This window comes from Corythoichthys intestinalis, chromosome 3 (assembly GCF_030265065.1).
Source record: "Corythoichthys intestinalis isolate RoL2023-P3 chromosome 3, ASM3026506v1, whole genome shotgun sequence".
NCBI lineage: Eukaryota > Metazoa > Chordata > Actinopteri > Syngnathiformes > Syngnathidae > Corythoichthys > Corythoichthys intestinalis.
In genome coordinates this window covers 54,238,643-54,265,505 of record NC_080397.1, presented here as the reverse complement: position 1 = coordinate 54,265,505, position 26,863 = coordinate 54,238,643, and the positions used below count along the sequence as shown (strand labels likewise).

General features: G+C 38.5%; 1 protein-coding gene across 1 annotated transcript; it reads right to left on the bottom strand.

Moving 5' to 3' along the window:
- Positions 1-845: 845 nt before the first annotated feature.
- Positions 846-20,305, bottom strand: riok2 (RIO kinase 2 (yeast)). The gene is made up of 10 exons (XM_057833003.1): positions 20,151-20,305; positions 16,785-16,923; positions 16,586-16,702; positions 15,297-15,472; positions 15,110-15,198; positions 14,836-15,027; positions 14,662-14,754; positions 8,244-8,633; positions 4,811-4,910; positions 846-4,705 (listed from the first exon to the last, which is right to left on the bottom strand). Exons 1-10 carry the CDS (start codon positions 20,214-20,216, stop codon positions 4,544-4,546), a joined length of 1,524 nt encoding a protein of 507 aa, XP_057688986.1. The 5' UTR covers positions 20,217-20,305; the 3' UTR covers positions 846-4,543.
- Between the last annotated feature and the right edge of the window lie 6,558 nt (positions 20,306-26,863).

Sequence of the window (26,863 nt, the reverse complement as noted above, 5' to 3'; positions counted from 1 at the left end):
CTTCTGGAGGAAAGTTCTGTGGTCAGACCAAACAAAAATCGAGCTGTTTGGCCACAATGCCCAGCAATATGTTTGGAGGAGAAAAGGTGAGGCCTTTAACCCCAAGTACACCATGCCTACCGTCAAGCACGGTGGTGGTAGTATTATGCTGTGGGGCTGTTTTGCTGCCAATGGAACTGGTGCTTTACAGAGAGTAAATGGGATAATGAAGAAGGAGGATTACCTTCAAATTCTTCAAGATAACCTAACGTTATCAGCCCGAAGATTGGGTCTTCGGCGTAGTTGGGTGTTCCAACAGGACAATGACCCCAAACACACATCAAAAGCGGTAAGGAATGGCTAAATCAGGCTAGAATTAAGGTTTTCGAATGGCCTTCCCAAAGTCCTGACTCAAACCCCATTGAGAACTTGTGGACAATGCAGAAGAAACAAGTCCATGTCAGAAAGCCATAAAATTTAACTGAACTGCACCAATTTTGTCAAGAGGAGTGGTCAAAGATTCAAGCAGAAGCTTGCCAGAAGCTTGTGGATGGCTACCAAAAGCGCCTAATTGAAGTGAAAATGGCCAAGGGACATGTTACCAAATATTAGCGCTGCTGTATGTATATTTTTGACCCAGCAGATTTGATCACTTTTTCTGTTCACCCATAATAAAGTCATAAAAGAACCAAACTTCATGAATGTTTTTTGTGACAAAGAAGTATCTGTTCCAATCACTCTATCAGAGAAAAATCAGAGTTGTAGAAATAACTGGAAACTCAAGAGAGCCATGACATTATGTTCTTCACAAGTGTATGTAAACTTTTGACCAAAACTGTAGATCCTCATTAATTTTCATTTAAAAAAAAATCTTGAACATCAGGTGCGCACCAGAAACAATCTAGTAAACATTAGTATTATATAGCATTTAAGCTAGCAGACTTTTGATATGCAAGTTAGCAAATTTTTCTTTTGTTGTACTTTGATCCTCATTTATTTTTTAGACCGTTTGAGGCTAAGCTCAGGCGCCAGTTAAGTCCAAGATTGTAAAGTAATGCTCAACTAAATTATTAAGTATTATCATTTTTAGCAAGCCGAAACTGCTGGTGTCCGATGCGCGCCTGAGCCTAGCCTCAAACAATATAAAAAATACCGTATACTATTTTTCGAACTATATGCCACTACTTTTTTCTCCCAGTTTCTACCCGCAGCTTTTATAAGGAAACGGCTTATTTATGGATTTTTTGGGGACAAATTAGCGCCATATTTTCTTGTCAAAAATAAAATTAGAAAGACATATTTTAATAAATTTCCAAATTTTGTCATGACATAGCTCTCAGCCGCTGCACTAACACCGATAAAGCTTGCCAGAAGGTCATCAGACTTATTCAAAATTTCATTGATGAATTTCCTCCCACCTCACTGATCCCTAAACCATTAACCCTTTAATCTTACCCCTGCGCTAACCTTCACCTGAATTCCTAGATCTTGCCTATATTTACCATAAAAGACTGTAAATGTTAATCCCCTAAATTTACCCATATTCTAAACTTAACAGATTCCTCCACCAGGGGAATTCAACACAGAACTTCACACCTATTGAGAGCCTCGCATGTACTTCAATTTTGATTTCTCAGTACCTTGAAAAGAACTACGTGATTGTTCGACAGTTAGGGACCACTAACAGTCAACTTTAGCACTCTATACTGCTACAAAAGAACAATTTTAAACGGATGGGCATCAACTAATGATGTACCGCAAGCAACACGTCACTTCCGCTCATTAATATTCATGACATTAGCTACTGTTGCTAAGTAGGGGCAAACCACCGTTTGTCCCTAATAGGAAATGAATGGAAATCGTTTACGAAGGAGATGTTTACAGAGCTAAACCTACCAATTCTCTCCGAAAATGATGTGCCTGGTGCCAAATTCACTGGTAAAGATGTGGAAGAACATAAAACTGTTCAGTTAAAGAGATGGCTTGAGTGTCGAAGGCTGAAAAAGACGAAAAAAAAAAAAACCGAGCCAACCTAAGCATAGCTTTAGCTTTTTTATCAACGCGACTGACAATGACATTCTCCTGTTTCAACAAGCTATCCTTTACCATCAGCCCTGTCTTTCTTATATATCCTCTGGTTGTCCTACGTCTCTTACCGTTCTTGGGGGTAATTTAGTTAGCTTTGTGTAGCGATCGCAAATGCTACTCAGTGACAGCCAACGAACACTTTTAATTTTTTCATTGATAACACATCTTAATTCTATAATTTATTTACACTTCCCCCTTACTAAAGTTTTAAAAAAATATATATATATAACAGAAACGGTAACAGTGGCAGTCAGATACCATTGTAATTCTTTTCAGGTCATTTATTGTCAGACAGAAGCAGTACGGCACAACGTTACGCTAAAAAATAAGTTAAAAAAATAAAAATGGCTTACCTCTTTGTCCTCTGAAAGACCATCCCAACCCAACATAATGTTTATTGCATATGAAATGTGAATGGATTCACCGAGACGGTGTAAAAGTCCGCGCAAGTTAATTCGGTCTTCCTCCCGGGTTTTTGGTTTCCGGAAACGTACGAAGAAAACATCCTTCATGTGTCGTAATGTCTAGAGTCGTTTCTACAAGTTCCAAAAAAGCAATGCGTGATCGGCACGTTCGTTTTTGAAAGATTACTGGAGAATAGTAGCACAAATGACGTTGTGTCTATGCAAGGGCGGGTCTATAATGTCCCATTTCGGCTTTACTTCTGCTTTATGATGTGACATCACGGTCTAAAAATAGCCTGCGTGCGGTACGCCATTGCTACGACAAAAGAATGCGATGCTAGCGTTGATTAGCGATTTTCAACTGGCACTCGGAAGACTTTATTGCCACAGTATGCGACAACAAAGTTGCTATGTAAGGGTTAGCGCTAGCTGCTAACCATTTTTAGGAGGATTTCATCCATTTTAACTTTAGAAGGCAAGGTAGATTATATATTTTTGCAAATGTAGTGACCTGTTTTTTAAAGTTAGTTTTTAAGCATTCAGACAACACGTGTAGTTGATGTTGATATGTGTTTATCGGGTTAATAAATATATTTTTAATCAATCAAATATTTCTGTGTAATATCTATGCGAATATCCAAAGTTAAGATATGGACACGTGGGGCTGGTAGTCAGGTACGGCATATATGTGGAACTTTGGCCGGTGCGGCTTATATCAGGTGCGCTTTATAGTCCAGAAATTAGAGTAAATAAATGAGGCTCAAAGTACAACAAAAGAACAATTGGCTAACTTGCATGAAAAAGTCCACTAGCTTAAATGCTATATAGTGCTAACGTTTACCATATTGTTTACGGTGCGCACTAGAAACATTTTGGTGCACATCACATACTATCTGGTCCGCACCAGATGGTTTTAATTTATTTCATATCTGTCAATATCCCTTTGGAAGCTCCGTAATTTTAATAATTCTATGTGTAATCGTTCATGATTTGCACTTCGCACTAGAGGTTAGATTTTGTGCCCGAAAATTTTATTTTTTATTTCTGCACGACGACGACCAAAAAATATAACCAGTGTAAGTATAAGCCATAATATCCTGCTGTTCAAATCGCCATTTTTAGTCAGAGCCGGTCTAATTACTAATTATTTCCCTTATTTCACAGTAATAAAGAGCAAGACATGAGGCGGGGGCCGCAAGTTGCCGACTGCAGTCAAGGCCAGCCCGCAGTTTAAAGCTTTTATTTCATTTTTATTTTTTATTTTGGTATTGTTGTCGTTACAATAAAGAATGTTATTTCAAAGCATTTGTAGTTTTTTTTTTTTTTTTTTTTTTTTTTTTTTGCTGCTGTTCCCTCTCCTTGTCAGAGAGGCGCGTCCATGTGAGAACAATATCCCACACACTCAGAAATATGTTTAACAAACTTTCCCAGCGTTATTTCGTTGTGTGAATGCTTTGATAATTCTCAAAAAAAAATGTAGATTATTTAAACATTAAGAAAACTTGCGTTTTTTTCTGCCAACTCGAAGAAATGAAAATAAATTGCTGCTGCTGCGTTTTTTCCGCGTCACTCAAAAAAAAAAAAAAAAAAAAAAAAAAAATCGGGTTTTTCGGGCTCGGGCCTGCAAATCTAGTTAAGTGATCGAGCTCGGGCCGGGTCGGGCCTCAATACCAGCGGGCCGTGTCGGGTCGGGCTGGATTTTTTAGGCCCGAACTAGGCTCTACTTCGCACACATTAAATTTTTTTCATCTTCCAGCCACGTTGAACACCAAACAGAAAATACATCAGCATTAAGAAAAATGTTACTGATATTTTTTTCACTTGGTTTGTCATGACAATCACACAGTTTACCTCAATTTTAGTTGTTTTTAAAGGCAAATATACACGTTGGGCATTGCTTAAATGGTGTCATACTTGAAGATACAGCCTTATCAATGTAGTCCGTAAGATTTCATTGCATGGTGACACAATAAGGAATTTCCATTTTAAGAGTACAAAATGGAATATTACTGCTCCTATGCAGTTTTACAGGTGTAATGGAGTTTACCCTCTTTAAAGTGTCAGACAAGCATTCATCCCCAGAAGGTGGCACTCTCCAAACTAGACTTAATGTTGTTTTGATTTTCCCGTCTGGATTTGGTCACCAAGCTGGCTTCTCCCTTCTGCAGACGTCTCCTCTGTGCCGACTTCTGTTGTTTGGTGAGCTGTCTCCGCACCTTTTGACGGACCAACTCCTACATCAGACAACATTGGTTTACTTAGTTAAATCACAATTCGACAAACACTAGCCATGGCTTTTTAACAGAGCAATTTGTCTAGACGTCAGCTTTTGTGCTTACTGGTGGGATGGTTGAGCAGCTTCCTGTGCTGCCCACTGTTGCCTCACTGTCTGCCCTCGTCCTCCTGTGCTCTGCCATCTGGAGAAGGCTGTCTGGGTCTCTGAAAAACATTAAATAATTGTGTTGTGAGTCATTTTGCTGACTTCATTATTGATAATCAGTGATGTTTTCGTCAACGATGATTATAACAAAAATATTTCGCCAACGAACAATTTTTTTCATGACGATGACGTAGAGCAGGGCGGTGAACTGAAAATTGACCGGTACCGAAATTCTTCACGATGACCGACGTAATTTTGACCATGACGGTAAATTCGGTAATTTAATAAAACAAGAAAATATAGTCTTTTAATCCCGCTTTGACTCTGTGTTGTTCGGTTATGTTCATTCCCCTTTAAGAAAGCAGACCGTGTGCTTACGTATGGAGTCACGTGGTTATCAGGAAGCTAAACAAACAAGAGCTCGGTAGGCTAACGCTACAAGCAAACGTGATGGAGTGTGGTTTAAGGGAGGTTCGCCAAACTTTCACCCGACATTAAATGGACTCTTGGCAGCATCCAGACGGGCTTTCACCCGCTGTCCTCCCTTGTTCTCACGACTTCCAAAGAGGATGCTTTCAATGCTTTCTACTGGTAGCCAAGCCACAGGCTAACGCTAGCGGTTAACGCTACAAATGAACGTGATGGAGTCTGATAGCGGCTCTAACCTTGTCGAAACAGCTAAATTTAATGAGTGGATTGGGCACGGACTGCATCTAGCAATTAGTGTGTCACGTTATTGTGTAGCTCTGTCTGTGTGTGATTTCTCTGATAGCTTTCGTGATGGTAAAGCATTCAGCATAAAGTACAATCCAACAGTGAAAATTATAATATGACCGTTTAATGGCCCCAGCTATTTTTCTGTATGTGCTTAATTCTGTGTCAGCTTAAATGTGTGTGTGTGTCTGTGTGGGGGTTCATGTGTGCTTGCATGTATTAAAAAATGCACTGCGAAAAAAAACCTGAAACCTTGAAGTTAAACACTTGTGTTGAGTAATTATGTCACAGCAGCCATTAAAAATAAGTTGTCTTTTTGAAGTGTACTGTTCAAGTTGTAAGTCATTTGCGTTACAATGACATGCTTGCACAGGCATATTGATTTTGACAATGTACATTGTTCATGCCATACAAGCTGTTATAAATGTTCATACTTGAATTCTTATTGTTTACAATAAATTTTTGTATACTTAATGTTGAGACTGCATGTACAATTGTTAAATATATTAAATTGAAATCTGGTAAATAAATCAACAAGAAACGGTTAATCTGTATTTCATGCATTGATTCAGATTTTCTAATTATACAACAGTCTGCTTGGGCGAATTTATCGTCATTTATCGTTATCGAGGTAAATCTGCTCAATTTACCGCGATAGGTGCTTAAGGCCATATCGCCCAGCCCTACGATGACGAGACAATAACGAGCCTACATCGTGTTTTCGGGGACTAAAACATAACGACATGAATGCCAGTTTTCGTGTGACGAGACGAAAATGTGCCATAGTTTTTGTCACATGTTCACAATGTGTGTCTGGTAGTGTCACTCATGTGACGTGCTGTGCCCCCCCCCCCCAATTCACCCGCTAGTGTCCTCTTCAGTCTTCCCATTGCCTGTTTTGAGATAGACACACTAAAATGTGTCTTGTTTTCTTGGCAAGAAGAGAGAATATGCAATGTTGTTTTAGCCTTTAAAGGTCTCTGCTGAGTGATCATCACACACTAAATGTAACTCGTAGCGTTAGCATAGCATTCACGTGAGCATCAGGCTATTGCCTAACGGCGCGCGTCCTCTTAAACTCGCTGTGCTGAGTGATCATCACACACTAATTATAACTTGCAGTGTTAGCATATCATTCACGTTAGCATCAGGCTATTGCCAACAGCGAGCGCCCTCTTAAACTCTGTGCTGAATGATAATCACACACGAAATGAAACTCGTAGCGTTAGCAGTTGAAGCCAGTTGAAGCCTGGGACCGTGGGCTTTGGTCAGATGAGACCAAGATTTAGCTTTTTGGCAACAAACACTCTAAGAGGGTCTGGCGTGCCACGAAAGATGCGCATGCTGAAAAGCACCTCATACCCGCTGTGAAGTATGGGGGTGGGTCAGTGATGCTGTGGGGCTGTTTCGCTTCCAAAGGCCCTGGGAACCTTGTTAGGGTGCATGGCATCATGAATGCTTTGAAATACATTTTAAAGCACACAGGACATTTTAAATCAAAATCTGTTGCCCTCTGCCCGAAAGCTGAAGATGGGTCGTCACTGGGTCTTTCAGCAAGACAATGACCCTAAACATATGGCCAAATCTACACAGAAATAGTTCACCAGACACAAAATCAAGCTCCTCCCATGGCCATCTCAGTCCCCAGACCTTGTTTTGTTGGCAAAAGGGGGTTGTACAAAGTATTAACACCAGGGGTGCTAATAATTGTGACACACATTATTTGATGTCAAATAATTATTTCTTTATGTGGGATTTTTTCCCCACTGAATGAATGCACTTGTATTGAAGGTTGGATTTTCTTTTTTTCCATTAAGGTCCCATATTATTTGGATAAAAAAAATATTAGAAGCTAAAAAACACATCTTAACCAGGGGTGTCAATAATTATGGAGGGCACTGTATGTAGTCATGTTGTGTTTTATGTCTCTGTGTAAAGATGATTTGACTTCATGTATATATTTATCAGTGTTGTGTGAAAATGATTTGATTTCATGTATACAGGTATATTTATCTGTGTTGTTCAGTTCTCAGAGCAAATCACAGTCAATCATGTTCTGTGATTAAAGCCTGTAAAACAGAAACAACTTGGTTTGTGATTTCGAATCGAGAAAATAGCACGTCATGTTCAACATTTAAAAATAGATTTCTGGAGTTAATCTCACATACCGGTACTTCAGATTCTACACGAAGAGTAGCTTTAAAATTATACCCATAATGAAAAATCTGATTGGCAATGAATAAGTTGGCTTCAAATTTGCTAACATGTGCACTTTGCAGGACAAGATACATTCATTCATTCATTTTCGATCAAATAAAAACTTTTGATGGGCTCTAACCCATTTCATATTCTGCACATAGCTAGCTTTCAAATGACTCGTTTATGCATTACGTGTGTTTTTTTTTAAAAAAAAAATTATTTTTTTTAATATAGTTTGTATTTAAGAATAACGTTTTAATGCATTTGAATGGGTGTTTTATTATTAGGTACTGTCACATTAGTGGTTGAATTATTTTTTAGAATGACAATAATATTGCATATCGGCAATAATTCATGAAACAATGTATCACCTACTAGAATTTGTTATCGTGACAGGCCTACGCTTTGCTACTGCAAACAGAACTACACTCATTTTTTTTTTTTTTTTTTTTAAAGCTTCAACGTTTGATCGTCAGTACCTGAAAGGTTTGAACTCTTTGTTCAATGCAGAAAGGTCTGAGAGTTCAGGGAACGCATCCTCCAACTCTTCCTCCAGGTCATTCACTGTCTCGTCAATGATTTTCGCATCAGAATGTGTCTCATCCTCTTTTCTCTTTTCAGCCACCTCCTCTTTAGCACCATTTGTCTTGCTGACCTTCAGGCCCTCCAGTTCCAGAATTGCATTATTGTAGTCTGCCACATCCACACTTTGCTCTTCTGTTTCGATGTCTTCGACGGTTTCCTCTTTGTCACTGTCCTCTTCGTCGTCATCTTCTTCAGGTCCAGCTGGATGGAACACTGCTGCATCCTCCTCCAGCTCTTTGGTGAAACCACTTGCTGACACCTCAACATCAAGAGAATGTGAGCGTCTGTAAAAATGAACAAATGTTTTAAATAAGAAAGCACTTCTTCACGAGATGCTATGATACATTATAAACTCCAGTTGCAAAATAGCTCTTCAGCATCTGAAGATCTCCAGATTATTGTGGACACAAACCAAGACACATTTTGTTGCTGTATTAAAGCAACACTTGGTAACTTTTCAGTTTTGGTTGATTTTAGCGACGCTGGTGAACGCGGAAATATTTTGCCTTAAGGAAGACTGCGTTTCCCCTTAGGACCAGCGCGCTTCCCATGAGGACCAGCACACATCCGCATGGTGTCGTAAAATTATGATGTTCGCCTGCAGATGGATTACACAACATTTCTGTTTCCAGCGGCTGTGTGAAGAATGAAAGGTAATAAGGTAATGAATCCAGCGAGTGAAAGCCTAATGTTTATTCTGTAAATCCTGGTAGACTACCTTTCTTTTTCCTCCTCAGACAAAAGTTTTTGTCTCTGTTGCTTTGCCATCTTTGCAGAATTCGAGTGAAAGTGTAAGCATTGACTTCAGTCTGTAAAATGAATGGGGCAAAGGCAACTGTAGAATTAAGGGTGTAACGGTACATGTAATAGTATTGAACCGTTTCGGTATGTGGTAGTCGGTTCGGAACGGACGCGTACTGAATGAGCTTCTGACGTAATATAACTAGAGCTGAAACGAATACTCGAGCAACTCGAGTAACTCGAGTTTAAAAACTGATCCGAGTAATTTTATTCACCTCGAGGAATCGTTTAATTTTGACAGCTCTTAGCATCACGTTTTGCCCGGGCTACTTTTAATGCGGGACAACGCGCGGATGTCACGTGCGTAGAGGAAGAAGCAATAAATGAAAAAAAAAAAAAAAAAAAAACCTTACTACAGCCAACAGCCACTACAAACTACGTCGACGTTGCTAAAAACTAGCAGCAGGTAGCGTCTGATGGCACTGATGCGTCTCGTAGATATCACATGTATGTTGAACTAGATGCTAAATGAGAGAGTCAGCGGCGTTAATAAACAGCCACCATCTTAAAGCACTCGCTCACGTAACGTTAGCCCTGCGGAGGGCTAGGTTTCTATTAAAGATGCACCGATACCGATACTAGTATCGGCAGGGGGCGACGATCCGGCCCGAAATTGTGGTATCGGTATCGGCGAGTACCAACAAAGACGGCGCCGATACCATTTACCGGTCCATTATAATAACATTTGACCGCAGCCTTTTTTTTTTTCTCCTGGCGCTCACTACACTCTGTCTCTGTGTTGTGTGATGACACGTGAACACCAAGCAGCTATCGCTATTGGCCTGCTCCAGACCAATGAGAACGGGCCAATAGCCACTACTGACCAATGACAAGGCCGCTTGGCGGCGGCGTTCGGGAAATATTTCAAAATAGAAATCCCGTCGATTAGAATCAATGGCTGCATGCAAGATTTGCGGCCTGAAAGTTTCCAGATGTGGAGTTAAATCGGCCAGTTTCAATACCTCGAACCTGATAAAACATTTGAAGATGAAACGTGAACGAACACAACGAGTTTGAGCCTGCAAGAGCAGGACTGCTATCCAGAGGAAGGGCGCTGGACTGGAGCAACAATCTCTGGTCAGTTCACTACGTCTCCTTTACTTTTGTGTTTTACTGAAAGAAATGCCGCAGTAATTTGGGAACTGTTTCCAAAGTAGGGTTGCCACCTTTCAGAAATAGAAATAAGGGACTCCCCCCTCCCGAAAAAAGGAGGCTAATAGAGAGACGGGATGCTGTGGTCAATTATTATTACTTATAATTGTTAGCGTCCGCAAATGCGGAAACAAGGTTGGACCTCGAAGCGGACAACAAGCGGGGGATACGTACAAGGGTTTAATGATTGCAAACAAAAAAATATCACGCGATCGCGGGATAGTAGAAATAACAAAAGGAGTCCGTGACAGCAGGTCGACGGAGCTCAATACTACAAACTCGAAGGTTAACTAAGACGATAGGCAGCGAGCCAAAAAGCCAAAATAAAAACAAAGACCTGCACAGGGTAGAGGTTACAAACGAGTGCAGCACACTAACAGAAAAAAACCAATGCAGGGACGTAACAAGAAATGTAGCGAGACTATAGTGTAGAGCTGAAACGAGTACTCGAGCAACTCGAGTAACTCGAGTTTAAAAACTGATCCGAGTAATTTTATTCACCTCGAGTAATCGTTTATTTTGACAGCTCTAAGCATCACGTTTTGCTCGGACTACTTTTAATGCGGGACAACGCGCTGTCACGTGCGGAGAGGAAGAAGGAAAAAAAAAACTTACTGCAGCCGACACAAACGACGCCGACGTTGCTAAATACTAGCCCGCACGATGCTACGTTGGTACAGGTAGCGTCTTAGTCTCAGAGATAACATGTATGTTGAACTAGATGCGATTTGACAGACTCGGCCGCGTCTGGGCAGCGTTAGTATAACGCCGCCATCTTAAAGCAGTAGAGCGCTAAGCGCTGATAAAGAGCGCTAAGCGCTAATAAATAAGATTAACGTTACTGTCGCTACTAGCTCATGTAACGTTACCCCTGCGGAGGGCTAGGTTACAATTAATTATGACCACTGTCGATGCGTGGCTAATGTGTCTTACATTCAGGTTTTAACATAACATAGCATTGTGGAGTGATGAGGGTGTAAAATAAAAACTTAATCATGCTAACTATCAATTTTAGCTCAGTAGTCATAGCTGGATAAAACACCAAGTAGCACTGGTCCCTAATGTGCTCCAATACAGCCTGTATCATACATTTATTTTGAACACTGCAAAAACTCAAAATCCTATCAGGACTTACAGTTTAGACTAACTTAAAACTTAACTAGAACTTAAAAATGGCTTGACACAAAGAGAAATTCAATTGAAACACGTGGGAAAAAAATCCTAACTTTTAAGTGATGTGTGTTATCAAGCGTAACGGCATTTTTAGGTAAGATATATATATATATACTGTATATTTTTTTTTTTTTAAAAAAAAGATCTAAAAGTTTTTTGAGTGAAAGCAGTGAATTAGTCTTTTTTTTTTAAATTCTAGTTACATCTGAGATGCAATTGTTGGCGGTTTTCAACAATATACATCGAAAATAAAGACATTGATTGACTGAAAATGTTCAAGATTAGATGAAATGTCTTGTTTTCTCATGTATATTTATAATTGCTCTTCACCTAAAAATATATTTGTTTTATCCGATTACTCGATTAATCGATAGAATTTTCAGTCGATTACTCGATTACTAAAATATTCGATAGCTGCAGCCCTACTATAGTGCGAGATGTCAAATGGCGATCAACAAGGCAAATATCTCGGCAGCCTTCTCTGAGATCACCCGTGCTTAAATGCTGCGTTGATGAGCCTGCACTGGATTCAGGTGCGACGTCAGGAATGCCCCCACTAACAGCCCAACAACAAAACACAATGTAACCAGCAGCAGAATGTGACAATAATTTCACGAAGGTTGCACTGTTTGGCCTTTGAGAGGTTTAAAAAAGTTTACTCAGGTCATTCAGAGTTTATTATTATGAATTTATTTTTACTTTCTTACTGTTGGGCTAGTATTGTACTTCGTACTAGTCTTTTTCCTATTTTGCAAAGGTAAGCAACAGCCTGACAAAGCCTTGATAGCAATGATTTCATATCCAATTATGTAGCTCTTTGGGGGGGGGGGGGGGGGGGGGGGGTAAATATATATATATATATATATATATATATATATAAACGGGGTGGTATCGGTATGGTATCGGCCGATACTGCACAGCCAGGTATCGGGGCCAAAAAATGGTATCGGTGCAACACTAGTTTCTATACATTATGACCACTGTCGATGCGTTGCGTGAAAACATAGCGCTGTAGAGTGATGAGGGTGTAAAATAAAAACTAAATAATGTTAACTGTCAATTTTAGCTCAGTAGTCATTGCTGGATAAAACACCAAGTAGCACTGGTCCCTAATGTGTTCCAATATAGCAGGTATCACCCGCTTCGTTAGGTTGCAATTATTTCTTTTTTGGGAACTTGTGGAACAACCAACACACGACTGCTGTCTGCCAAACCTGACACAGGCGCACGCGCCAGAACCACAACAACAGGAAGGCACGTCGCTCGCTCTCCCGCACCCCCCTCAACCCCGCACGTCACGCGGTGCATTCAGGAACGCATGCAAATATCCCCGCCAGATTATAACTTGATATGTTACAATACATCTATTTTGAACACTGCAAAACTCAAAATCCTATCAGGACTTACAGTTTAGACTATTTATATTATATTATATATTATATTTATAATTGCTCTTTACCTAAAAAATATTTGTTTTATCCGATTACTCTATTAATCGATAGAATTTTCAGTCGATTACTTGATTACTAAAATATTCGATAGCTGCGTCATACATTACGTCAGAAAGTCGTTCGGTACGCCTCCGTTCCGAACCGAGTACCAAGTACCAAAACGGTTCAATACGAATACATGTACCGTTACAGCCTTAATCAATGGAAACAAATCAAGTACAGAGACCTGCATTCCAAGAACCGAGTTTTTGTACCAGATGACTCTGTTATGGCCCGGAGTTATCAGAGTAAGGAAAAGTGGGCCCCTGCCACCATCATTGCTGTTTCCTACACAGTTAAAACACCTGATGGGGTTTGGCATCACCAGGTGGATCAATTGTTGGAAACACCAGGCACTATTCCAGAACTGTCTAATGGTTGGGATGATTATAGCAGTGTAATTCTACCATGTGATTGGACGGCCTCGGGTCGGGGGTCCCGGTGCCGGGACTGGCGGTGGGGGCGGCGTAGGATCGGTTGCCAACGGGCTTACACTCACAAGAGATTCATACGATTACTGGGTTCTATATCACAGAGCTGATTAGTGTAAAGCAGTCAGCACATTTGTAGTTTTTTTTTTTTTTTGTGTGGTAGGGTTTCTGGCACTAGAGGTGGGAATCTTTGGGCACCTAACGATTCAATTACGATTCAGAGGCTAGATTCGATTATAAATTGATTATTGATGACACCTCCCACCCCCGCTATTAGCTGTTTTTAATGTTTTGTACATTAGTTACAAAAACTGTTATTAAAAAAAAAAAAAAAAAAAAAAAAAAAAAGGCTGGCAGGCTTAAATAAACAACTATTTCAGTATCAAGTTAACAGTTAAAAAAAATACATAATATACTCAATTCCCCATTCTGTATCAGCAGCTTTAAATTAAATTCAATTAATTTAATGTTGTGAATCAACCGTTAAAGTTTCTAAAATTGCTCCCGTTATTCCATAATTTCCCTTTTGTCTACTTTCGACATGTCAAAGTTTTAAAACCATATTAAAGATAGTTTCAAGTCAATATTTTATTGATTTTTTATTTTAGATAAAATGTTAATTAGGTTCGCTACAACAGCCTTGCACGGAAGTCTACTGCTTTAAGATGGCGGCCGTTTACCAACGCCTGTATCTAGCTTTCTGTACATGTGCTGCTAACGCCACCGAGTCTATATTGCATCTAGTCCTATATAAACATGATATCTACCGTACCACTATGTGGACGTACTTTGTAGCAGCTGTCGGCAGCAGTCAGGTATGTTGTTGTTTTTTTTTTTATCTCGCGGCATGAGTTGAGCTAGAGCCGTGAGTTGAGAGGGGCCGGGTAATGACAAGCATGATGTTTAGCTACTCTCGCTCCATTCCTCATTGCGTCCCGAAGACCGCGCGGCGCGCTGAGTGTGTTTTACTTCCGCTTTACTTGACATACTTCAATAATCGGAATTTGGATGTTTGTGAATCGTTCCACGGCCGAATCGCGAATAATCTAAGAACCGGAAATTTCGCACACCTCTACCTGGCACCCTCCTCAAAGTTAATTAGTACTGGTGAAAGTGATTCAGACCCCATCAAGATATAAAAGAGGTGCCATTCAACTAGTTGTCAGTCAACATATCATCACAAAATTGAAAATATTTTATTAAGGTTGAAAAGTTACCGAGTGTTGCTTTAAGTGTACAATTGTATACAACGACAAGGATAATACCTGATATCTTTGAAGGTTGGGAAGAGCTCACTCTCGTAACCATATCGCTTTGCAAAGAAATCTCTTATGCATTTTACATCTCGATCAAAATACCTGTAAAAAACGATGGTTTTGCATTTTTCCAACTCATCCGACATGTTTAACAATGTGATGTTTGTAGGCAAAAGAACCTACCATTCAGCGTTAGGATGCGAAGTGGATACCATCTGAGGGAAGTCAATCATTGTTATGTGGTCCTGGTCATCAAGCATCAAGTTGAACTCGTTAAAGTCTCCATGAATCAGGCCGTAATTGGCCAGTTTGACGATGAGCTCCATGAACTCGCTGTACAGGGCGGGTGGATCTCGCAACTCGTGCACCTGACATCTGATACGAGGACAAACATAATTCATGAGAAAATGGGAAATGCTAAGTGATTCAAGAAAATGATAATGACTTATATCCATACAGTGGATGTCCATTTATGAGCTCCATTACTACTGCGTGTCTGTTGTAGTCCACCGGCTTGGGAACTGGGAAGCCTCGGTCATAGAGTGCCTGGTAAAAAATGATGCACCGCATTCAGAATCACTTCTACTCCGCAGTAACAAGTAGCCATTCTCCATCTACTACCTAAGATTGACAATGTGGACTACCTTCATGTAGGCAAACTCCTTCATTGCAGAGAGGCGAGAAAGGTAGAGCCAAGACATGTTCTTTCTGTGTTTGTGGTAATCTCTCTTATTTTTCAGGTTACGGAAAGAAGTGCGACCCAATCTGTGCAACTTCAGAGCGTACTGTTCCCCCTCTGAATTTGCCACAATATAAATATCTGATGGAACAATAACAAAAACAGATAAAAATGTGGAAGCCAAATGATCTACTATCATACTGTCAGGAGAAGAATTCATTAGGTAGAATTTGTAAATTGTGTCAGCTGAAGATGTGCCGATCGATCGGGTCCGATCACGTCATTTTCAAAGTATCGGAATCGGCAAAGAAACATCGAACGTGCCTTTTTTTAATATATATATATATATATATATATATATTTTTCTTTTATTAAATCGTTTTCTAATTGTATTTCACGTTACAGATAAAATGTCTTACAATCATCCAGTCTTTAGTTTTGGCTCAAAGTAGGACTGTCAAATTTATCGCGTTAACGGCGGTAATTAATTTTTAAAAAATCAATCACGTTAAAATATTTAATGCAATTAACGCATGCGCTGCACGTCGCGTTCAATCTATAAAGGCACTGTTTTACCTATATATAGAGCTAAAAGGCAGTGTAAAATGAGTAGTGAATTTAGGCAGTCTTTGGAGCCTTTATTTAATTGGCTAAAGCCTTAAAATCCCCCTCTCAACAATTAAAAATATCGTGGGAAGCAATGTGGGGAAGAAAGGGAGTAGTTGATCTTTTTCTTAACACCATATGTTATTTCTCAACGCAGAGAAGATATATCAATTGGTGTCACAACGCACAGTCATGGTTGTACTTCATCATGCATTTGGGCAGAACAGTTAAATGGCTACAGTATCATTTACTGAAAGCTCAACAAATACACTAGATGGCAATATTTAGTCACAATAAACAAAGTCACATTTATCCTTTAAGAATTACAAGTCTTTCTATCCGTGGATCCCTCTCACAGAAAGAATGTTAATAATGTAAATGCCATCTTGAGGATTTATTGTCATAATAAACAAATACAGTACTTATGTACTGTATGTTGAATGTATATATTCGTCCAAGTTTTATTCATTTTTTTCTTAATGCATTGCCAAAATGTATATGATCGTGAAAAATTATCGGGAATGATTGGAATTGAATCGGGAGCAAAAAAAAAAATATCTGGATCGGCAGATACTCAAACTAAAACGATCGGGATTGGATCGGGAGCAAAAAAACATGATCGGAACAACCCTAGACTGTCAACTTTACCTGACTCTTTTCCGACACCCATTTGGTTTCCAACTGAGGCTATAACATCTCTGGAAGACAAGGTCTTAAGAGCTAGGTAGTCATATCCTCCAAAGTTCAACCTGTAGCCCTGCACGGCTGAAATTTAAAACACCACATTATGGCAATTAATCTATTAATAACCATGGACCAAACCAGGAAAGAAAGAATAGTCGATTACTTTTGCAGCGTTCGTAGACAACAAGTTTGTGCTTGACCAGTTCTCGGAGGATCTTGTTGCAGCCACCGTGTTTAAGGCTGGCAATAGAAGAGATGAGACTCACTGGAACAATTTCATGGTTCTTCATTCCCATCTCAACCTTTGTAAGAAGAGATTAACATGATAAGAAATTCATAAAAGTAGACTCAAAGTGAGTTTCAGTCCCAATCGCATATTTTTGCACCTGAGTCCGGGTCACCGATTCGATACCGGAAAAAATGCTTTTGTTTTCATTTGAACAAAAGTTCCAAACACATTACAGTATTTGACTATTTGAAGTAGTACAAAATGTAGGTGCACACACATTTTATTTAAAATTCACATTTAAAATTATTTCATAGAAAGGCAACCGTAATCAGCGGCCATTGACGCCGATAAACGTCCAATCCATTTGGACAAGGAGGACACATAGCAATTGTTCAATTGCTGGCAGTCCCTCCCAGGCCAAATGGCTTGGAAGTCTATCGCCATCAACGGAATTGAAACATGATCATTCAATGTAGAGCTGAAACGAATACTCGAGCAACTCGAGTTTAAAAACGGATCCGAGTAATTTTACTCATCTCGAGGAATCGTTTAATTTTGCCAGCTCTAAGCATCACGTTTTGCCCGGACTACTTTTAATGTGGGACAACGCGCTGATGTCACGTGCGTAGAGGAAGAAGCAATAAAAAAAATAAATTTAAAAAAAAAAAAAAAAAAAACCTTACTGAAGCCAACAGCTGCTACGTACTACACCATCGTTGCTAAAAACTAGCATGCATGATGCGGTGGTAGCAGGTAGCATCTGATGCGTCTCATAGATATCACACGTATGTTGAACTAGATGCTAAATGACAGAGTCCAGCCGCCATCTTAAAGCAGTACACTTCTCAGCGCTAATAAATAGGATTAACGTTACTGTCAGTCGCTCACGTACGTAATGTTAGCCCTGCGGCGGTCTAGGTTTACTATTAAGACCGCTGTCGATGCGTGGCTAACGTGTCTTACATACAGGCTTTATTTAATCTGTGAAACATAGCACTGTAGAGTGATGAGGGTGTAAAATGAAAATATGATAAAGCTAACTGTCAATTATAGCTCAGTAGTCATTGCTGGATAAATCACCAAGTAGCACTGGCCCCTAATGTGCTCCAATACAGCCGGTATCATACTGTAACGTTGACAAAGAGTCACTTTGAGCACCTTGAAAGGTGGAAAAGCGCTATATAAGTATAAAACCATTTACCCGCTTCGTTAGGTTGCAATTATTTCTTTTTTGCGAACTTGTGGAACGACAACAACAACAGGAAGGTACGTCGCTTGCTCTCCCGCACCTCCCCCACCCCCGCACGTCACGCAGTGCATTCAGGAACGCATGCAAATATCCCCGCCATATTATAACCTGATATGTTACAATACATTTATTTTGAACACTGCAAAAAGTCAAAATCCTATCAGGACTTACAGTTTAGACTAACTTAAAACTTAACTAGAACTTAAAAACGGCTTGACACAAATGGAAATTCAATGGCGTACCGCAAGCAACACGTCACTTCCGCTCATTAATATTCATGACATTAGCTACTGTTGCTAAGTTGGGACAAGCCACCGTTTGTCCCTAATAGGAAATGAATGGAAATCGTGTACGAAGGAGATGTTTACAGAAGTAAATCTACCAATTCTCTCCGAAAATGATGTGCCTGGTGCCAAATTCACTGGCAAAGATGTGGAAGAACATAAAAATGTTCAGTTAAAGAGAAGGCTTGAGTGTCGAAGGCTGAAAAAGACGAAAAAAAAACGAGCCGACCTAAGCATAGCCTTAGCTTTTTTTTCGACGCGACTGACAATTACATTCTCCTGTTTCAACAAGCTATCCTTTACCATCAGCCGTGTCTTTCTTATATATCCTCTGGTTGTCCTACGTTTCTGACCGTTCTTGGGGGTAATTTAGTTAGCTTTGAGTAGCGGTCGCAAATGTTACACAGTGACAGCCAACGAACACTTTAATTTTTTCATTGATAACAAATCTTAATTCTAGAATTTATTTACACTTCCCCCTTACTAAAGTTGTTTTATATATATATAACAGAAACGATAACAGCGGCAGTCAGATACCATTGTAATTCTTTTCAGGTCATTCATTGTCAGACAGAAGCAGTACGGCACAACATTACGCTAAAAAAATAAGTTAAAAATATAAAAATGGCTTACCTCTTTGTCCTCTGAAAGACCATGCCAACCCAACAAAATGTTTACTACATATTAAGTGTGAATGGATTAACCGAGCTGGTGTTAAAGTCCACGCAAGTTGATTCGGTCTTCACATTTTTTCCTCCCGAGTTTTTGGTTTCCGGAAACGTATGAAGAAAACATCCTTCATGTGTCGTAATGTCTAGAGTCGTTTCTACAAGTTCAAAAAAAGCAATGCGTGATTGGCATCTTTGTTTTTGAAAGATTACCGGCGAAAAGTAGCACAAATTACATTGTTTCTATGCGAGGGCGGGTCTATAATGTCCCATTTCGGCTTTATTTCCGCTTTACTATGCGACATCATGGTCTAAAAATAGCAAGCATGCGGTACGCCATTGAAACACGTGGGAAAAACACCTTTTAAGTGATGTGTGTTATCAAGCGTAATGGCATTTTTAGGTAAGAAATATATATATTTTTTATAAGATCTAAAAGTTTTTGGAGTGAAAGAGAACTGGTCTTTTTTTTAATTCTAGTCACATCTGAGAGGCAATTGTTGGCTGTTTTCAACAATGTACATTGAAAATAAAGATATTTCATTGACTGAAAATGGTTCAATATTAGATGAAATGTCTTTTTTTCCATAAACAAATATTCCCCTCTTTTCTTTCTTTCTTTTTCTTTCTTTCCTTTTCTCTTTTCTCTTTACGTTGATTTTAGTGTTGATGATGATGATGACAAATGACAATAAATTCAAATTCACTCAAATTCACTCAAATACCTAAAAAATATTTTATCCGATTACTCGATTAATCGATAGGAGTTTCAGTCGATTACTCGATTACTAAAATATTCGATAGCTGCAGCCCTAATTCAATGCAAGCATTCCCGTTCGAATGGATTTGCTGTCAATGCCAGTGAATGTGTTAATATGCTATATGTATTATATTCGTGATGTACAATCTCACTGCAAGTGAAAGAAGCTCCCAATGTACCGCCCCACGAATGCAGTTCAACAAGCTGACCAAATCGATAACATAACGATTAGTTTCATTTTTAGCAAACATGTCGAGTTAACATCTACAAAATTAGCATAGCCAAAGCTAACTGAGCCAGGATAAGAAGACAACGTGGAAATTGGTAACAATATTTTACCGCCGTAAGCACCCGGAAGTCTTCTCGAGATAGGTATCGCAATACCACCACATTCAGCTTCCCCATGTTTTAAACAGTCATTAAGTGTCAAATAATTAGTAGAAAAATGTCTAAACATGAGCCATATATTTTGTAAACACATGGACACGGTGGAAGTTGAGGAAGTTACGTCATGTTGACGCGCTGCTTGAAAATAGACAAAAGGATGAATGAGCACCATCTAGTGGTCAAAATAAAACACTTTTTTTTGGGAACTTATTTTTTTCGTTTTAAATCGCAACCTAATTTAACTTTTGGACAAGGGCGTGGGTTTCAAACAGGGATCAGGGCTATATTTCTCACGAATATGAGATAAGAGATGATGATCAATGAAAAATAAATCTATTGACTTATCCTAACTTTCATGCGTATTGGTTCAGGTGAAACAACGTTCAATTCAAACCTTTGTTTTCAAAAACGACTAAAGAACCATTTGAAGTTCAAGTCCCGTTTTTTTTTTTTTTTTTTTTTTTTAAACGGGGAACTATCCAAGAATGGGTCCACTTTTGAGGGACACTGGAGCACCCCAAGGCTCAAACTAAAGCATTGTAACATAAGTGATTTGGGAAAAAATCAATGACAAAAAATATAAGATGTCCAAGGACCGATCTACACCAAAACCATACTAGACTACCCCAAGACTCGATTTTTCTTCTCCGTACCAGTTCATTTTTTTGTATCAGTGTTCCCCTGAAGTGGACCCATTCATTGATAGCTCCCCGTTTTTTTGTTTTTTTTTTTAAATGAAGGGACATGTACTCTGAAGACACCGTCTTGCATTACTGTAATGCACATAATGCAAATAATGATCCAAATGAGGAATGGCTAGCTTGACTTCGTTGTTCCTTTTGGAGGCTAGCTTGACAGCAGTCGTTATGCAGGTTAGCAAGTTCACACAGTTTAATGTTATGCCAACTCTGTTGCAGGTCATACTTTCAGTAGCAAAATTAGTGGTGTGTTCCCACCTCCACAACATTGACGTCTTTTTACATTACTCACAGTGGCTGCTGGTGGCTGAGAAAAACTTTTAATATTCATTTTTTTCAATCCTCTTTTAAGGGGGCGGAGGAGGCGGCATGTTGTCAACATGAATCTGTCGGGGTTGTGTGAGTGTGTGTGTGTGTGGGGGGGGGGTTCAAGTCCTCAGCCAATCAAACGTGCGTTTGAGGGGGACATAAATGAACCGGCACGTTCAGCAAATGAAAAGGGATAAATCTAAGTTTGAACATAATGAAAAGAATTCACTTAATAACAGTAAGGTGTATTCTATCCTTACAACATATGTAAAGATAATCTAAATGTTTATCATTTAATTATTATTATATAAATTCATTATGTATTGCAAACAAGGTTGCTTAAAAGTTGGTGGGGACAATTTGAACATCCTGAAAAGTTGGTAGTGTTATGTCCCCACCGTCCCTATGCAATCCTACGCCCTTGCTTTTGGATATAGTTGAAAGGAAAACAGGGCATTTACATGGAAAAGGCGTCTTTACTTACAGAATTTTCAAGTTAAGAAAGTACTTCCAGAACCAATTAATTTCGTAAGTAGAGGTACTACTGTGTTTTTTCCTAAAAACTACCTGAACACTTTTTTTTTTTCGTGCTCTCTAAAATAATAAATATCTTAAATATGTGTGATGAATACTTTAGCATGACCTGGACACAGAGCTATATATTTCGAATATTTTCTATAGTTTATGTAACCCTTATTATTGAGAATAGTATAGGAAGACTTATAATAAATTGTGTTGTATGTAAATTCATAGAAAGTGCATTGAATAAATGTTCAGTATTCTTCAAAAGTTCCTTGTAGTAATTCAATATGATGCTAGGTGGCACTGTGACACAATATGTGTGCATTACAGGTCTGCTGTCTTTGTCTCTGAAGAAGTATTGTCTCACTTCTAAATAGAGTATTGAAAACCATTTTTTTCATATACTGTACTGTACCTGGTGGCTTTTTGTGTGATTAATATCCCAGATTGTCTTTTTGATATTTGGCAGTGAACAATGACACCCTCCCATACACACCACCCAAATAAATAAATAAATAAATAAAAATAAAATCCTGGAAACATTTGGTAAATCTGAAATTTGCCCGGGAAGGATAAACATAAATTCTTAAACCTGTTTATAAAACATGTGCACTCTTGAATGCACTTATTCTATCATTCCACATAGGGCTTGACATGTTTTTAAATTTCCCCATCACAAAGGTTTTTTATCATCTCAACTAGGGCTGCAGCTATCGATTATTTTAGTAGTTGATTAATCTATCAACTAGTTCAAATAATGAAGTAATTGGATTAGGAATATTTAATACGTTGCAGAATAAATTTTAGGAGGTGTAAAACCAGGGCTTGCTAAAATTGTACTTTAGTAAGAAGAGCATTATGTAACTGCGTATACGAAATAAAATTCCCCGAGTGTTTCTTCAAACTATGCAGAAATGCACTTTCATTAAAAAAAAACAAAATTAAAACACCTGAGCTTAGCGTCAAACGGCATAAAAAAATAATAAATGAGGATCTAAGTACAACAAAAGAACAATTGGTTAACTTGCATAGCAAAAGTCTGCTAGCTTAAATGCTATAAACGCGAACGTTGTTTCACAATGCTCTTAACAAATCGTTCAAATACATATTACCACAAAAAACGCTAAATATACCTATAAATAACCGTAATTTTCATACTAAAAGGCGCACCTGACTAAAAGCTGCCAGCCACCAAATTTGACACGAAAATGCCGTTTGTTCATAGATAAGCTGCTGTGGACTATAAGCCGCAGTTATGCTCACTAGTATTATGGGATATTTACACCAAAAGATATTAACTGGTAAAACTTTATTTGACTGTAGCAAAATAAGACTCAGACCAAATGAACCACCATGAATCTTTGAACCAATTAGCTGCAAAGCGTCATTCCTTCAAGAATCTTAATTTGGCCATCAATGCTCCCTTGGGGGAGACAGTCAACCTCTGCTGTCACCTGCTGTCAACACTGTTGTCGTCCAACATGCCTCCTAGCATGCATTGCAGCGCTACAGATGTAAATGACAATCAAAATTCATTTTCTGTGCTAATTATTTCTTCAGTTAGTGTTCCAATTGTTTCATGAATTGCTAGCTATGGTATTTGGTAGCACTTCATTTGTTAGTGGTGCTGTAACACTGTCAAATGACCACCATAATTATGACATGACATTGCCATGAGTATTAATGTCATTTTGTGTCATCTGACAAATTATCTCACTTTTGAATGGCTGTATGTAATCTGAGTTTGACATAAATGGTGCATATTTGCCGGATGTACTTAATGACATCTGTCATAAGCATTAAGTAATGCTCATGATAGTGTTATGTCATAGATATGGCAGTATCATGATGCCGTCATCAAATACAGTGTTACCTATTAACCCAAATAAATCAACAAATAAGCTGCACTGGGTGAGAGAAAATGAGGGAAAAAAGTAGCAGTTTATAGTCCGAGAATGACGATAAACTGCAAATGCATTAGAAAAAATATTAGCTCAAGCAAAAACTTACCTTATATTGGTCTTAACAGGGAGCAGCTGGATTCAGCCATGGTAAATGAGTTATGTCATATTCACTGCCGCCACTAGAGGGCAGTGTATCCACCCAAGTCAATAGAACTACCGTATTGGGTCCGAATATAAGACGGTGTTTTTGCATTAAAATAAGACTGAAAAAGAGGGGGTCGTCTTATATTCGCGATCTAGACATTATACCCATTCACGGCGCTAGATGGCGCCAGATATCATTGAAGCGATGTTCTGTCATGACAGATCTCAGCTACTCTCCCCATTCACAACGCTAGATGGCGCCAGATATTATTGAATCGATGTTCTGTCATGACAGATCTCAGCGACTCTCCTTTAACCAGTTTGCATTATTTTATTGCAATGTTTTTCCTTATTCAGATTTGTTTCAAGACTACAGTTACAGTTAGACTTCACTTTGATGGTTAATGCAGTTATTGCAATTTAGTTTTATCTACGGCTGTCAAACGATTAAAATTTTTACTCGAGTTAATCACAGCTTAAAAATTAATTAATCGTAATAACCGCAATTCAAACCTTCTATAAAATATGCCATATTTTTACACTCAACATACTGTACATAAGTACTGTATCTGTTTATTATAACAATAAATCAACAAGATGGCATTAACATTAACATTCTGTTAATGAGATCCATGGATAGAAAGACTTTTAGTTCTTAAAAGATAAATGTTAGTACAAGTTATAGAAATGTTATATTAAAACCACTCTTAATGTTTCGTTTTAATAAAATTTGTAAAAATTTCAATCAAAAAATAAACTAGTAGGTGGCCATTGTTGATGTCAAAAATTACACAATTCTCATGGTCATAGAATCAGTCGCACCCAAGCGCCAGCAGAGGGCGAAAAAACACAAGTAACAAGTGCACATGACCCTGTTCTGTCATTTTAATCTTTTTGAGCGGGGCATGTGCGTTTATTTGCGTCAAATACTTAACGTGATTAATTTAAAAAATTAATTACCGCCCGTTAACGCGATAATTTTGACAGCCCTAATTTTAACGCGATTAATTAAAAAATTTATTACCGCCCGTTAACGCGATAATTTTGACAGCCCTAGATTTATCACAATAGATTGGTTTAGTTACATTTCAAAAACCAGAAGCCATTCATTTACGAATGAGATTGCACTTTAGTTTACATATTTAAATGTTCAGATATTAACATTTGAATGAGGCAAAATAACATGTTTTTTCTCTCAAATATATTGTTATGATCATTTGCTTTGGATGTACTGTAATTATTTTCTGATTAAAAATTAATTTGGTGTTCAAAAAGGGGCCGTCTTATATTCGGGCCAATACGGTAAATGCGAACACTTTCAAAACAAACCATTACAACGCCGCTCTGAGTAAACGAATACTCAAAGCAGCAAAATTTGATTCGAAGCTTTTTTTTCAAATCAAATTACTCGAGTTAATCAAATAATCGTTGCAACACTAATATCAACTCAATTTTTCACATAATCTTTTGGTGCTGAAATGGGAGTGCGGGAATTGCCATTTAATGTGGTTCAATCGAGAGAAAAATTCTAATGCAAATTAAATTACCATATTTTATTGAAAGACATAAGATTTATACTGGAAAAACAATATGATGTATGATTTGGTCATCTGCGAAGAAATATGTAATGATAGGATATAATATTAGATGTGAGACAGTATGCTATAAACCAGGGGTGGCCAACCCTGGTCCTCGATAGCCGCAATCCAGCTTGTTTTTCATGTCTCCCTCCTCCAACACACCTGAATCAAATTATCAGGATTGTTATCAGGCAACTGCAGAGCTTGCTGATGAGCTGATCATTTGATTCAGGTGTGTTACAGGAGGGAGACATGGAAAACAAGCTGGATTGCAGCTCTCGAGGACCAGGGTTGGCCACCCCTGCTATAAACCAAGCAGACAAAGGTTTAGGGAAAAATCGGTTTGGGTATTTTACTAGGTACAAACCATAGTAGTTGATTAAAAGACTACTGGAGTGGGCATGTGAACATGGACCTTCTTTTACCTTTTACTGCCACTGCATCCTCTACTACCTTCCCCTTGCTTTTCAGTTTGTTTCTGATGTATAAAATGAAATTCAAATGATATTCACCCCTTTGAAATGTATTTAAGCACTCACGTGCCCTTTGTACCCCACGTTTATTGTTTAAAACATGATTGACCCCTATCCATTTGTAGTCAGCAGAGGGGATGAATATCCACAGTACACCTCCAGTGTTCTTTGATGAGAAATTAATGAGCCTCTCATTAGATGTGGATGAAAGTGTGAGCTAGATAGGTCAAAGTGATGAAAGAACCTTTAGAATCTAACTGAAGTCAAGTGGTCACAATGTTTGATGTAGATGTATGATCAAACCTTCCCTTATGTTATTTCATTCAAAACTTAAAGCGACTATATGGATGCACATACGATCTTCATAATGGATGAAAAGCTGCTGAATTGTAAATTGGCCTACAAATTCTGTGTGTGCTCTGGAAGATGGTTTGATGGCTAACATGTCATTTTAATGTGACTCAAGAGTCAAGACTCATCCATTCAGAATTATTTAGAGCTGCTTCTCTTTTCTCATGTTTAAAAAATATTTGGTAATATTTGATTAATCTTTCCTTGAATATTTTATACATTTTTAAGACATCTTGTGGTTAAGTATTATATAAACCATGGTACGTTCAGGCCTGGGCTATGGGGCTATTCTTTTGTTTATTCCCACGTATATACAGTGGGGCAAATAAGTATTTAGTCAACCGCTAATTGTGCAAGTTCTCCCACTTGAAAATATTAGAGAGGCCTGCAATTGTAGACATGGGTAAACCTCAACCATGACAGACAGAATGTGGAAAAAAAACAACAGAAAAATCACATTGTTTGATTTTTAAAGAATTTATTTGCAAATCGTGGTGGAAAATAAGGATTTGGTCAATACCAAAACTTCATCTCAATACTTTTTTATGTACCCTTTGTTGGCAATAACGGAGGCCAAACGTTTTTCTGTAACTCTTCACAAGCTTTTCACACACTGTTGCTGGTATTTTGGCCCATTCCTCCATGCAGATCTCCTCTAGAGCAGTAATGTTTTGGGGCTGTCAT